The 11,900-nt window shown below is 33.2% G+C and overlaps 1 protein-coding gene across 3 annotated transcripts; it reads right to left on the reverse strand.

Moving 5' to 3' along the window:
• Positions 1-2,997: 2,997 nt before the first annotated feature.
• On the reverse strand, positions 2,998-9,782 carry LOC109800220 (Transcription factor jumonji (jmj) family protein / zinc finger (C5HC2 type) family protein). 3 transcript variants are annotated; one of them, XM_020360972.3, is made up of 11 exons: positions 9,342-9,782; positions 7,817-8,159; positions 6,907-7,063; positions 6,590-6,809; positions 6,382-6,435; positions 6,224-6,303; positions 5,829-6,106; positions 5,316-5,711; positions 4,426-4,832; positions 3,994-4,275; positions 2,998-3,812 (listed from the first exon to the last, which is right to left on the reverse strand). In XM_020360972.3, the coding sequence occupies exons 1-11, from the start codon at positions 9,342-9,344 to the stop codon at positions 3,501-3,503; spliced, it is 2,532 nt and encodes an 843-aa protein (XP_020216561.1). In that variant the 5' UTR covers positions 9,345-9,782; the 3' UTR covers positions 2,998-3,500. The 3 variants fall into 3 exon arrangements, with proteins under 3 accessions (XP_020216561.1, XP_082922334.1, XP_029127532.1); XM_083066208.1 differs by lacking the exon at positions 9,342-9,782 and adding an exon at positions 9,039-9,059; XM_029271699.2 differs by lacking the exon at positions 9,342-9,782 and adding an exon at positions 8,376-8,692.
• Positions 9,783-11,900: the final 2,118 nt, after the last annotated feature.

Raw genomic sequence — 11,900 nt, forward strand, 5'->3', positions numbered from 1 at the left:
ACATAAAAAAAATATAAATAAAAATAATAAAAAATCTTTACATCATCACTTACATGTATGCTGAATTATTTTTCTTTTTTTCCCTTTTTGTGATATAAATGTAGACCAACATTAATATAAATGCGGAAAACAACAAACCTTTTACAGTCAAATCTATTAAATTTCTCTTATTTTTCTCAAATGTTCTCATCTTTTTTTTTTTTACTTGAATATTGTTAAAGCTTCAACTTGGAATATAAGAATGTGAAATCATTTGTCAGATCTATTTAGAAATATTTTTAGTTATTAGGTTGAAGAGAAGAGTTACTGAGTTGTAAAAAGTAAAAATGAGTATTGTGTATTCATGAACTCATTTAAGATGTTTAGAATGTAAAAAGGATATTGGATTGAAGATGCTTTAAGAATATCAACTTTATCAAAATAATTTTGTTAATAAAAATTATGGAAAGCCAAAAATACCTGTTTTAGAAATAATGTAAGAAATGAAAAAACACAATAAATAAATATCTTATTTTTTTCAGTTGGTAAAAACTATTAAATAAACAAAATTTTAATGTAAATTTACAAAGTCGTTATCACAAGAAAGTCGTAGTCTTTCAGAGATGTTTTTCCTCTATCTTTTAAAATGAATAGATGCTTTCTGTCTCACTTCACAATTCAACATGATAAAAAGTTATTAAATGAGTTTTTTGAATCATTTCTTTTTGGGCCGTCACGAGTACAACTGTTCAAGGCCTGCCTAGGATTTACCAAGTCTCTCCAAAGCTTTGTAGAGGAGCCCACTTTCTTTTTATTTTTCATAATGGACCTAAAGAACAGTACCTTTAACAAATAGTGATAGTAACTTTGGGTATCAAACCCAACATCAAATTGCTATAAAAAATTAAAATAAAATAAATTCGTTACTAAATTAAAATTTGTGGTTAGGTATCAAGTCAGACTGGGTCATCTAGAATACCCTTCTATTGTTTTCTTTTGGGTCTTGAATTTAGTCATAAATTTTGGGTAATCATTATAAATATGTAACATCAACAGTAATTAATTATTGTGGAAATGATTTTTTTTTTTAACATAATTTATTTCATATTTAATTTAAATTCAGAATTTGAATTACTTTTGTCGATTAGTAATAAAGTTTCAGCTACTTCTATATGACTAAAGTTATTTGACAATTTTATAATTTAAAATTTTTTAAAATTTAAGTTGTAAGATATTTGGTGAAAAGAAGTCCAAAACTTTGCTTCAATGCCGGATTGGAGGCATAAAAAGCAAGTAAAGTTCATTAACCAAAATTCCAAAAGCATTTGTTCTCTAGATATCGAACAAAACCAAAATTCAAACAATGCAATTCCGTGACTTTGGTAATTATGGGTAATTCCATCTTTAAAGTCCAACAGGATAATTCCAAGTAATTAACAATTCAACACAATTCACATAGGCATGACAATAATGTCCCACATTACCTATGCAATCTGCTGATCCACTGGCCTCGCGAGATACATGGATGATCTTGACGTCACACGTACCAACTTGATTTCTCTGATAATGGCATAGCATAACAATGATGATATAAGAAGGCTTATCGAAGACACTCAGTTCATTTCAACCAAAACTTCGTTTCCTAGTTAGGGCATGATCCGATAAATTTTTCAAATTTTTTTTTTAGAAAATAAAATAAATTTCCCAATAAGTTAAAACACGAGGTAATTAGTGTTTCTAAAATATATTTTTTAATTTATATATAAATTAATTTTAATTTATAAAAAAATAATTTTTTTAATTTTTTATTTTTATTGTCTCCTATACCAAGTTGAGATCTCTAAGCAAACTCCATAATTTTGTTTCGTTGAAGCTGCAAATATCTAGATTAGCAAAAAAAGCCTATAACAAACTTGCGCGCGTGTTACTCCAAATTGTACCACGATGGATCCACTTATTCTATGTTTTAAATGGTTTTGGCTTCGTGTCTTAAATCACCATGATAGTAGGTAGATGGAATCCTAACTGGTTATCATATTTTCCTTTACAAGTGTTACTTATTAAATCATTGTACAATTGAAACTAAACTCTTAGTAACTTTGAATATAAACAATTCTTATCCGCGGGCTAAGGAACTAGTCCTCACTAAAAAAGAAAAAACAATCCAACGCCTAGAGTTTTAAGGCAGATAATTTCTTTCTCCCTAATATACTAGTTATATTTCAATATCGTAATACCTATGATTGTAAAAGAAATAGATTTTGCTTCATACAGTGCTTATGAAGAAAAAAATAATGTAACACTAGCGTGAGTAAATATCTAGTCTGTGATTCTATACCTGCTAGGTTAGATTACAATGCATCTTTTTTCCCTGGAGTATCAACTCTTACGGCGGATACATATGCAAATGTTTGTAATCAATAACTAACATAAATCATATCAATATACATATATAGCAATAAGTGTTGCAACTAATTTCGAGACAAACATTAAATGTTGAATACTAGTATACCACACGATGATCGTTAAAAGGGCATCAAAATTAAAACATAATCTATCAAGAGATTTTAATACTAGTGCAACTAAGCACCGTCGAGGAGAATAGTAATGGAACTTGGACTTGGGTTTCATACAATGACAAAATCTACAAATGAAGCTGTGGGACAATACTCGCATATGCATATATAAATTTGTGGGGACAATATTCGTATTATAGATTTTTTTCAAATTATGGAAACAATTTGTAGTTATGTGTATATATTATATAGAGAAAAATTAAAATTCTTGTGGAGGCAACTACTCAAAACCCCTCTAGGGTAAATTTGTCCCTGGATTCATACGTCATAATTTAACGTGTGGAAATTATCTATGTTAATATAAATTTTGTAACTTGAAGAATTAAAAAAAAGGGTGAAAAGAATGGAGTATCAACTTATCACCAAATTTGATCTTACAAACGACCAACTGTCCTTGGCAACAAATTTGAGGAGAACAACAAATAATGGGTGAAGGAAGAAATCGAGAGAAAATGAGAAATTTCCTTGAACTTTATTCAAGTAGTTCTAGGTACAAAGGACCTATTGCTACAAAAAGAATGGATTAACATGAAAAGGGGCAGCAGCTGATAGAATTAAATGAGAAAACAATGGAAAGACCCACGTTCCTGAGAAAGACCTATAAACGACTGGTGAAAAGAAAAGAAATGTACATGGAAACCGATTTCTAAGTCCTAACTTTGCAGGTCAGGTTCACCAACCAAAGTTGGAAAAACACCTCGGCCCGAGAACCCAAGGGATCACCACCACCCGTGCAGAGTGCCCAAATGTAAGGCCTGCACAAAGAATGTAAATTCATATTCATATCCTAATAATACGTTAATATCTTGCCGCTGCTTCCTCCCCCAATCAATCATTTGGAATTACTGTATTGTTAGAAAGCCCATTAGCTAAATGAAGTTAGCAAAGTCAGACTCTCGATGGCGTTTCACAATCATTTCGAGCCAGCCAACTTGAAACATCAAATCAATTCGATCTGCTCTCTAAACCTAAAAATGAAGGGCCTCGGACCTTAAGGCGCTTTGCCCCAATCTCACTGGAAGCCGCTTCCCTAGAACTCTGCTGCAACCTATCTCTCCGTTGCTCCTCGTTGCTTAACTTCTTATATCTTACAGAAATGGGATTGCCATTACCCCTTGCAAATTTGTCCCTCGAGGATATTTCAACATGACCCTTATGACTGTATTTGTAACTTGATTCATTGCTTCTGCTCAAATCCATTGGTTGCCCTTGCCCGCTCTTTCCTTCAGGAAGGATTTTCTTCAATCGTTTAAATCCCTGCTTATATACATTACAGTATCATCACGGTCCATGCATTGATAGAGCTTAATTTTATGATCAATTTAGGAAAAAAGGAAATATTGGGAACGTAAGTTGAAACGCTCAGAGATACAATAGCCATTATATACAAGTGAAGTGAATGATGAACTGATTATATGAAGTAAATATTTGACAATACCTGCTGCTCAGTATGCTTTGAAGACATGTTAGCATCATTCATATTTCTCCTCTCTGCTTTCAGAGAAGAAGGGCGTTTTACCCTAAATATCTCTGAATCAGAATCATCACTCTCGTCCACAACGGGTTTTGTATCAAATCTCTGAAACTCACCCTGCGGTTTAACTGAGCTTTCATGAAACACAGCAGGGGATAATGAAGATTCACATGCATTGTTGGATATTCTTTCACCACACATTTCAAAATCAATGATACCTAAATTGATGTTAGTGTGCCCCTCAGCCTGCCAGCCAAATGAATAATAGACAGATTTAGTTGCAGAATCAATAATAGCTGCTCAAATCACAATCAATAATATGCAATGAAATAATTTTAAAAAAAAATTATATAATATATATATATATATATATATATATATATTCAAATGACTTACATTTTTGGGAGCAGAAAAGCTCTCAAGAGATTCTGAAAGAGAGCAAAGAGTGGATGTGGCAGAAGAAAAGGAAACCTCAGACACCACTGGTTTATGATTTTCAGAGCAATGTCCCAAGCCAGATTGACTTTGCGTACTGCACTCTTGATTATTTGTTGAGTGCTCTGGAGTTGTATAAAATTCAATTACAGAATCAAGTTTTAGCTCACAATAAGGTGTGTATCCATGTGCCTTGGCTCTCTGAAACATATTTGACAAAGGATATGCATACATGTTTTGGTCACTTATCTCATCCAATATTTCATCTTCCTGCTCAAACATCTTGGCTGCAGTTTCCATATCCATAATATCCTCCCTCAAATAAAGTGTATGCTTGCCCCCACAGATGAAGTCAAGAGAATCAACATCTGAATTTTAAAAATTTAAAGGCTTTAAAAAATAGAATATAATATAGTCAAAATCAAACATACATAAAAAACAATCAAGTAAAGAATCCATTGTATCCATATATTTATTGAATAGTCAAGAATCAAAATAATATTTTTCCCATATAGATATTGAAGCAATTGGCCATTGATGTGATTACTATACATGGTAACTTGGTAAATAATATTAAGTAAAGCAAGGGATCAAACAAACACTTGGCATCTAAGCAAAATCAAGCTCATAACATGTTAATGAATAGCGATAAGCAAAGCTTACCATGAATCAAGATAATATTTTTCCCATTATAATGCCATATTATAGATATTGAAGCAGCAATTGGCCATTGATGTTATTACTAGGCATGGTAAATAATATTAAGCAAGGCAAGGGATCAAACAAACATCTGACAACCAAAAATAATCAAGCTCACAACAATGTGATAAATAGCAATAAGCAAAGCTTACCATGACGTAGGCATACAGGATGCATGTGACAGTTGCAGTCAACGTAAGCTATGTAACAATCACGTTTGCATAGGCTACAGAGAATGGTGCCATGGTTATGAGCAGAGACGCCTATACATGACCTTGATTTCATCAAGAACCACCGAGCACAATGCTGGAAACGCATCAAGTTAGCAAATGAAACCTTAATGCTATTTTGCGAAAACAAGTCTGAAGAGGGAAGGTCTGAATCTTCAAGTTCCAAGCATGTATGAAGAAGCATTGCTTCTTTGCATAGAAGTTCTTCATGGGGCAGTAAAGGAAGCCTGTTAAGAAGAGCATATCTTCTGCTAGCAATAGCTCCTAAAGGAAACCAGTCACCAATGGCAAAATTCACTGCTTCTCCACAGTTGAAACCTAGAATTTTAACCAAGATATGGAAGATTAGTTTTTTTTATTTCACATGCAGTAACGATGGGAGCAGGAAGTGAGATATAATCCTGGAACTGATTTATTGAAATGAGCAAATCTAACCATGACTGAAGCCAGCATGATATGCCCTAGGGAAGGTTATTACAAACTCCCCTGGCTTTTGAACAGCCTTGTAGACAGGAACTTCATGCTCCAATAAAATATTTGGTGGAAATAGTGTTGTTTTCCCCAGGAGAACATCAAAGGCTCCATCTTCCCCATCACTTGACAAAATATCATTAGTGTACACATGTTCTCTCACCACCCTTTCAAAATCCAAAGCTGCATGACCTGGAATACCGTACCATGTTTTTGATGCCCCACAATGGTGATAGTTAATGCTGTCATAACAATGTAATATATATTAATACTAATATCAATAAATAAACATCTAAAGGGGGAAGTCTTCACTTGCAATAATGTTATTCAAATTTTATTCCAAAAATAAGTAACATTACCTGTACAAATAATGATCTTCCACATGCCAAGCGAACATACTAAACAGCATTCCAATGTATAGCATGGGTTCCGTAACTCCCTGAAATAAAACTCTATTAAGTCATGTACATGGTATAGTACAAAATATGACTTTGACCAACATAAGAAATTGTTATACCGGAATTGATGTTTCCAAGAGCCGTAAAATTGATTTGGACAACCTTGAAAGTTTCTATGATCATAGAGAAGGAACTGATGAATAAGTTAACTATAACACTAAAGAAAAAGCAAAAAGCATATCTCTGTCACACCTCTTCTATAAATAAAGAAAAGGAAATGCAAAGTAATGGACAAAACTAAAAGATTGACACTAATAAAATTAACACCTTCAAATTCCATTTGCTGGTCCCAAGCTGGTCAGTGGGAGAAGATGAAAAGGCACTTCCATCAACATCACACGCATATTCAACAGATTCCATCTTCCCACAGCTAATTTCATGCCAAAACTCTTTTTCCAAGTATGTGGCAGGAAGACTTCCAGCACTGCAATATCTTTGTGCAAATACCTTGTTTGCCATTTTCTCAAAATCGCGAAATGTATAAGTTCTGATTATAATTAAAATATTAATCAGACAAGGTAATAATATAATTAAAATTACATATTATATATTACAAATATTAACATAAATAGCAGGGAACTGACCTTCCGCTCATAAAGAATGTGACTTTGTCTTCAGTATCCCATTCAGCAAGGCGAAGCGGCTGCACTCTAGTTGTAAACTTGAATCCTGCTTTCTCCTTCATTAAAACAACACCAGCAGGTACTGAAGCACTCAAAGGAGATATAATCTTGCAAATACCTGTAATTTATCACAGATTCAAATGGAAAACAGTTAGATCACAACATATCATTTACTGGTTTCATCTATCCCTTCACCACAATAGAAAGAAATAATGAAAAATATATAACATGAAAGGAGGCTACTTTTATTACGTTGAATCTACAAATTTTACATTCAAATTCAAAATATTCAATATGATAATCCTTTCATTAATTCACCAAAGCTTTCATGAAAATACAAATATAATAACCAAGAAGTTAATTGACAATTGGACATGGTATGAGAACATTAATTAAACGATTTTTCTAATGCTTAGAATTTTCTTTCAAGTTTTTAAGCTACAAAATGAATGTCCATTTTTTAGTTAATCTTATATAACAACCAAGTAAATGCTAGCTACAATTTGTATACAGACCAAATTACATAGAGCACAATTTTATCAGGAAATTCCTAAATAGGAAAACTTTGTTGATTAAATTTTATTAAAGTAATACACAGACCATCTATCTATAGGTCAAAATTTAAGGCTATAGATTTTTTAACATATGGGTATGGAAGTTTGCAGGATACTCTATCCTCATCATTTTGATTTTATCTTTTACAGATCAACACACTCAAAAGCTGGATTTAAGAAGTGGCAAAGCACAGGATAGCCTGGTCACCTTGTGAGTGTGTCAATGCCATGGTTTACTAATGTGATAATATCAGCGCAAAACCCTAAAGAAAATACTAAGTAAAAGAAAAAATATTCAACAGACCAAAACTCCATACCATATTTAGAAGCTTCTGGAGCTATCTTCTGCAAATAAATCAAAGGATCCTCAAATTCCTCCTTGGTTGGAGAATACACAGGACAATCTTGAATTTTATCAGTCCATTCCAGGTCATTTGTATCAAACTTATCCACCTTGCGCTTGGAAAAGACATCAGCATTACCATGCAATCTCATGCCACATGATGTTGAAGCTCTTAAAGCATCTCCTCCACTTCTGTTCATCATGTTAGCAATATTTGTCTGGGTGGAAGTGACAGATTTTGCACGCTGAAGCCTTTTACGCCTCAGAAATTCTAACCCATTTCTAACTTCTTTAGACAAAGTCACTCTTCTTTCCACCTGTAGAGTTTTCAAACATTACAAACTCAGATTAGCATGTATTTAACTTAAATATAAGGATAAAGTAAAACACACTCGAGAAAACAAAATTAAGAGGCAATAATGTGAAACTCAATAGATGGATAACAATCTACAATTAACAGACACGTATGGTATATTTATGTTCGCATAAATGGAATTTTGAGCTAAGGCGCAAAAGTTCATTGAAAGCATTGCCTGGTCATTATTCAAGTGAACCAAAGGGGTATCAACGTAGAGCATCATTTCTGATGCGTTAGCTCACTGCAGCTGGAAAGAATGTAGTTCAAAGGAGTGAAGAGAATAATGTTCTAACTCAAGCAAACCAAGAGCAATACAGGGGCCAAAACAAATTTGAATGGGTCAATCAGTGGAGAACATTTTACGAACGAAGTCATTCTGAGTCAAACGTAAACCGCCTCATTCTTAAAAGTAACCACTAAGAAGGGCAAAAAAAGGGCAAAAAAAACTTATCCGAATTTAGAACAACGCACAAAGCGAAAGAGTCAACAAAAACGATCTTACAGAATTATTCAACAAATGCATGCGCTGAAATATGAATAGTTTACTCCTCTCAACATCATTATTTCCACCTTGGCATGTAAACCAATCAAACAAAAGGTAGTTTTAATCACATAAATTTCAACACACAAAAGGAAACAAAAGACAGGCCTAGAAATTATTTTAAACCTTGGTTGAACTAAATCTTCTAAAATCCTATTCCAGAAACAGGAGGAAAAAGAAAAGGAGAAGAAACATGTTCCCTTTCCCCCCCTATTCTTTTAATAATTTTCAGAGAACTATGGTTTACTCATAAGAGAAAAAAAAAAAAAAAAAAACAGCCTCTCTCACAAAATGCACCTTTACGCATCCCTTAAGAGCATCAATTGCATACCACTCTCTGAAGCCTAAACACGAAATGGCAAATAGGAGAGAAAAAAGTCAAAAAACCATATTACGAGGCGTGATTTAAAAAAAACATCATTCAGGCAAACAAAACGAGAGAAATCGAATCAAAATCGTTGAAAATTATAACAATGTCCGAGATCTGAAGGATTAACAGACGAATATACATTTTCGAGAGATTTTCAATCATTAACGCATCAAAAACCAAACAAAAGCCTAAAAAAAATAAATTCTCTGAACAAAACACGATTGACCTACCATTTCATTACGAAGTCGCTCCCTGTAGGCCTCCGTCTTCGTTAACTAGAACAAGGAATCGCCAGAAAACAATTACCAAACACAGAATCCAAATCCAAACCCTAAAACACGATCCCGAAGGCTGCGGATTAAGAGAGAGCCTCAGAGGACAACCAGGCTCGCCACATTCTCGAAGAACGCCGAATACAACGCAGAAACCGCGTCTCGGAGAGATCCAAGGCCTCGTAGAATCTGCAACAGCAATTTGCGAGAGAATGCAAACGTACCAATAAGAAGACCGATATAAGCTTCCTCTGGAGACGCGGAAAAAAGTCGCCGAAACGAAAGCGGTTTTCCGGCGGACGGAAGGGGTTTTCCGGCAGGGGCCAGAAAACGGAGAGAAATAGTGGATGAGGAAAGAGAGGAAGCGAATGCTTAGAAAACCGAAAAAGGGTAAGGAAGGGATAATTTATAGTTTTATACTCTAAAATAATTATAACTTTATTAGTTCCGAAAACCCGAATAAAAAAAAAATACTTTAATTATTCATTTTGATTACAAATAAATAAATTAAAGAAACTTTAAGAAGTGGTGGTGGTTGTTATTAGGTGGTTCAACGAAAACAAACGTGCCGTCCAAATTCCAAAACGCGTTTCTGTGTAAACGCGATTGAAAGTTTCTCCGTTCCGTGTATTGACGGAATCACCGTTACTGTTAAGTAGGATTTATTTATTGGCGGGTAAGGTATTGAAGAGCAGGTGAGGGTAATTTGGTAAATTAAGTTGACGGTGTTACCGATGCAGACCGGCTCCTGCAGCAGTCAGAGCTAAAGAAAGAGGCAAGAAGGAGGAATGATCACGTGCGATAAGACTGGAGTCAATTATGTACACTAGTTTGACATCGAACCGTTGATTTTCTTGGTCGTTTACTGGTAACCGTCCAAAGTACCTGAAGTGTATAGAATAAAAACCTTGAGGGGCATGTGTACTTGTTCTGTTCAACTGCCGACTTGTACACGATAATTCTCACCTACCTTCCAGTTAGTTAGCCTTTGGAGTTGAAATGACGAGTTTGTCCTGGTTGGGTTTAGTTGTGTTGGCGGGTGAGGGAGGGTGTTTTGGGGATTTGCGTGGTTCGGGGCGTGAGTGGTCACATAGGAAATGACTTTGGTAATGTGAGTGAACTACCGCGATGCGTGATTGGAAGGGACAAGTGAGAGGGACACGTGGCGCATTGTTGTGAGGAGGAGGTACACGCGGCATGCGGATAAGGGTGCGGTGTGGGTGAGTGGGGGTGGTGGTCAGAACGGATATAGCTGGCGGTTACAACAGGGTTCTCAAGGTGTCCCACGCTAGATCAAAGCAGGCCCAACAATAGCAACCACTCACGAGAACTTCCCTGTGTCCATGCAAATTGCCTATTCCATTTGGAACTTTCTTATTTATTTTGGTAAATTAAAAAACTCAATTCGTTACGGACAAACCAATATATTTGCACAAATGTGCTAATAGTACTACTCAATCATAATCTATTATATAACCTCTATAATATAATATGTAATATGTAATATGTAATATGTAAATAAATAACATATATACATACTTTTAGATTACTTTATTTTTTATTTTTAAATAATAAAATTAATATTATAAATAATTATCTTTATAAATATAAAACTCTTAAATTGAGATTTTAAAATTTGATAATTAAGCGTAACACCAATTGATTGAATAAACATTGATAATCTATAAATATTTTTTTAAAATAAAATATACAGATACAAAATGTCTCGATCCTTTTAATATATATAAAAATAATAATTAATGATAATTTATTATATAATTTTTATTGCATACTTACTAGATGAATCGATAACCTTTAATAATTATAGACAGATAAAATATTAGAGAGTTGTGTTTAGTTATTTAGGGAGGATATAGGTTTTTTTTTTTACATTTAAGGGGATTCTCGAAAAAGTGAATCAAAAACAATTAAATGCCTCCGGTATCCCCTTTATAATAGGTATAAATATAATATATAAATAAATAAACATATATAAAAGTAATAGTAATAGTGTGGTTTATTCTACGTATTTTTAGATAATTTTGTCTTAAAAATTAAATAATAAAATTAATATATAAAATAATTATCTTTATAAACACAATACTCTAAACTTAATTTTAAAATTTGAAAACTAAATGTAACACCAGTTAATCTAATAAGTGTTGATAAATTATAAATATTTTTATTTAATGAAATATAAGGGCACAAGTGTCCTTACCTCACTAGTCCCGATATATATAAAAGCAATAGTATGATTTGCTGTACACATTTTTTATATGATTTTACCCTTAAAATTTTAAATAATAAAAAGTAATATAAAAAATTAATTACTCTTATAGACACAAAACCTCATAATTTGAGTATTAAACACAATACTAGTTAATCTAACAAACATTAATAATTTTTAAATACTTCTATTAAATAAAATATAAAGATACAAAGTGTCTCGATTTCACTAATAATAATAATCTTTTAATTATAATATTGGTATAAAGTTTTCACCATCAAGAGTAGTGA

Source organism: Cajanus cajan, chromosome 11 (genome assembly GCF_000230855.2).
Source record: "Cajanus cajan strain Asha chromosome 11, NIPB_CcT2T_4, whole genome shotgun sequence".
NCBI classification, from domain to species: Eukaryota; Viridiplantae; Streptophyta; class Magnoliopsida; order Fabales; family Fabaceae; genus Cajanus; species Cajanus cajan.

What these genes read in the sequence shown, in the direction of transcription:
- LOC109800220 (XM_029271699.2), bottom strand. Translation starts at nt 8,423, where the DNA reads ATGATGCTCTACGTTGATACCCCTTTGGTTCACTTGAATAATGACCAG. An exon ending in TTCACTTGAATAATGACCAG is followed by an intron (nt 8,160 to 8,375) that starts GCAATGCTTTCA and finishes AAAACTCTACAG; the next exon opens with GTGGAAAGAAGAGTGACTTT. An exon ending in GCTTTTCTGCTCCCAAAAAT is followed by an intron (nt 4,276 to 4,425) that starts GTAAGTCATTTG and finishes TTTGGCTGGCAG; the next exon opens with GCTGAGGGGCACACTAACAT.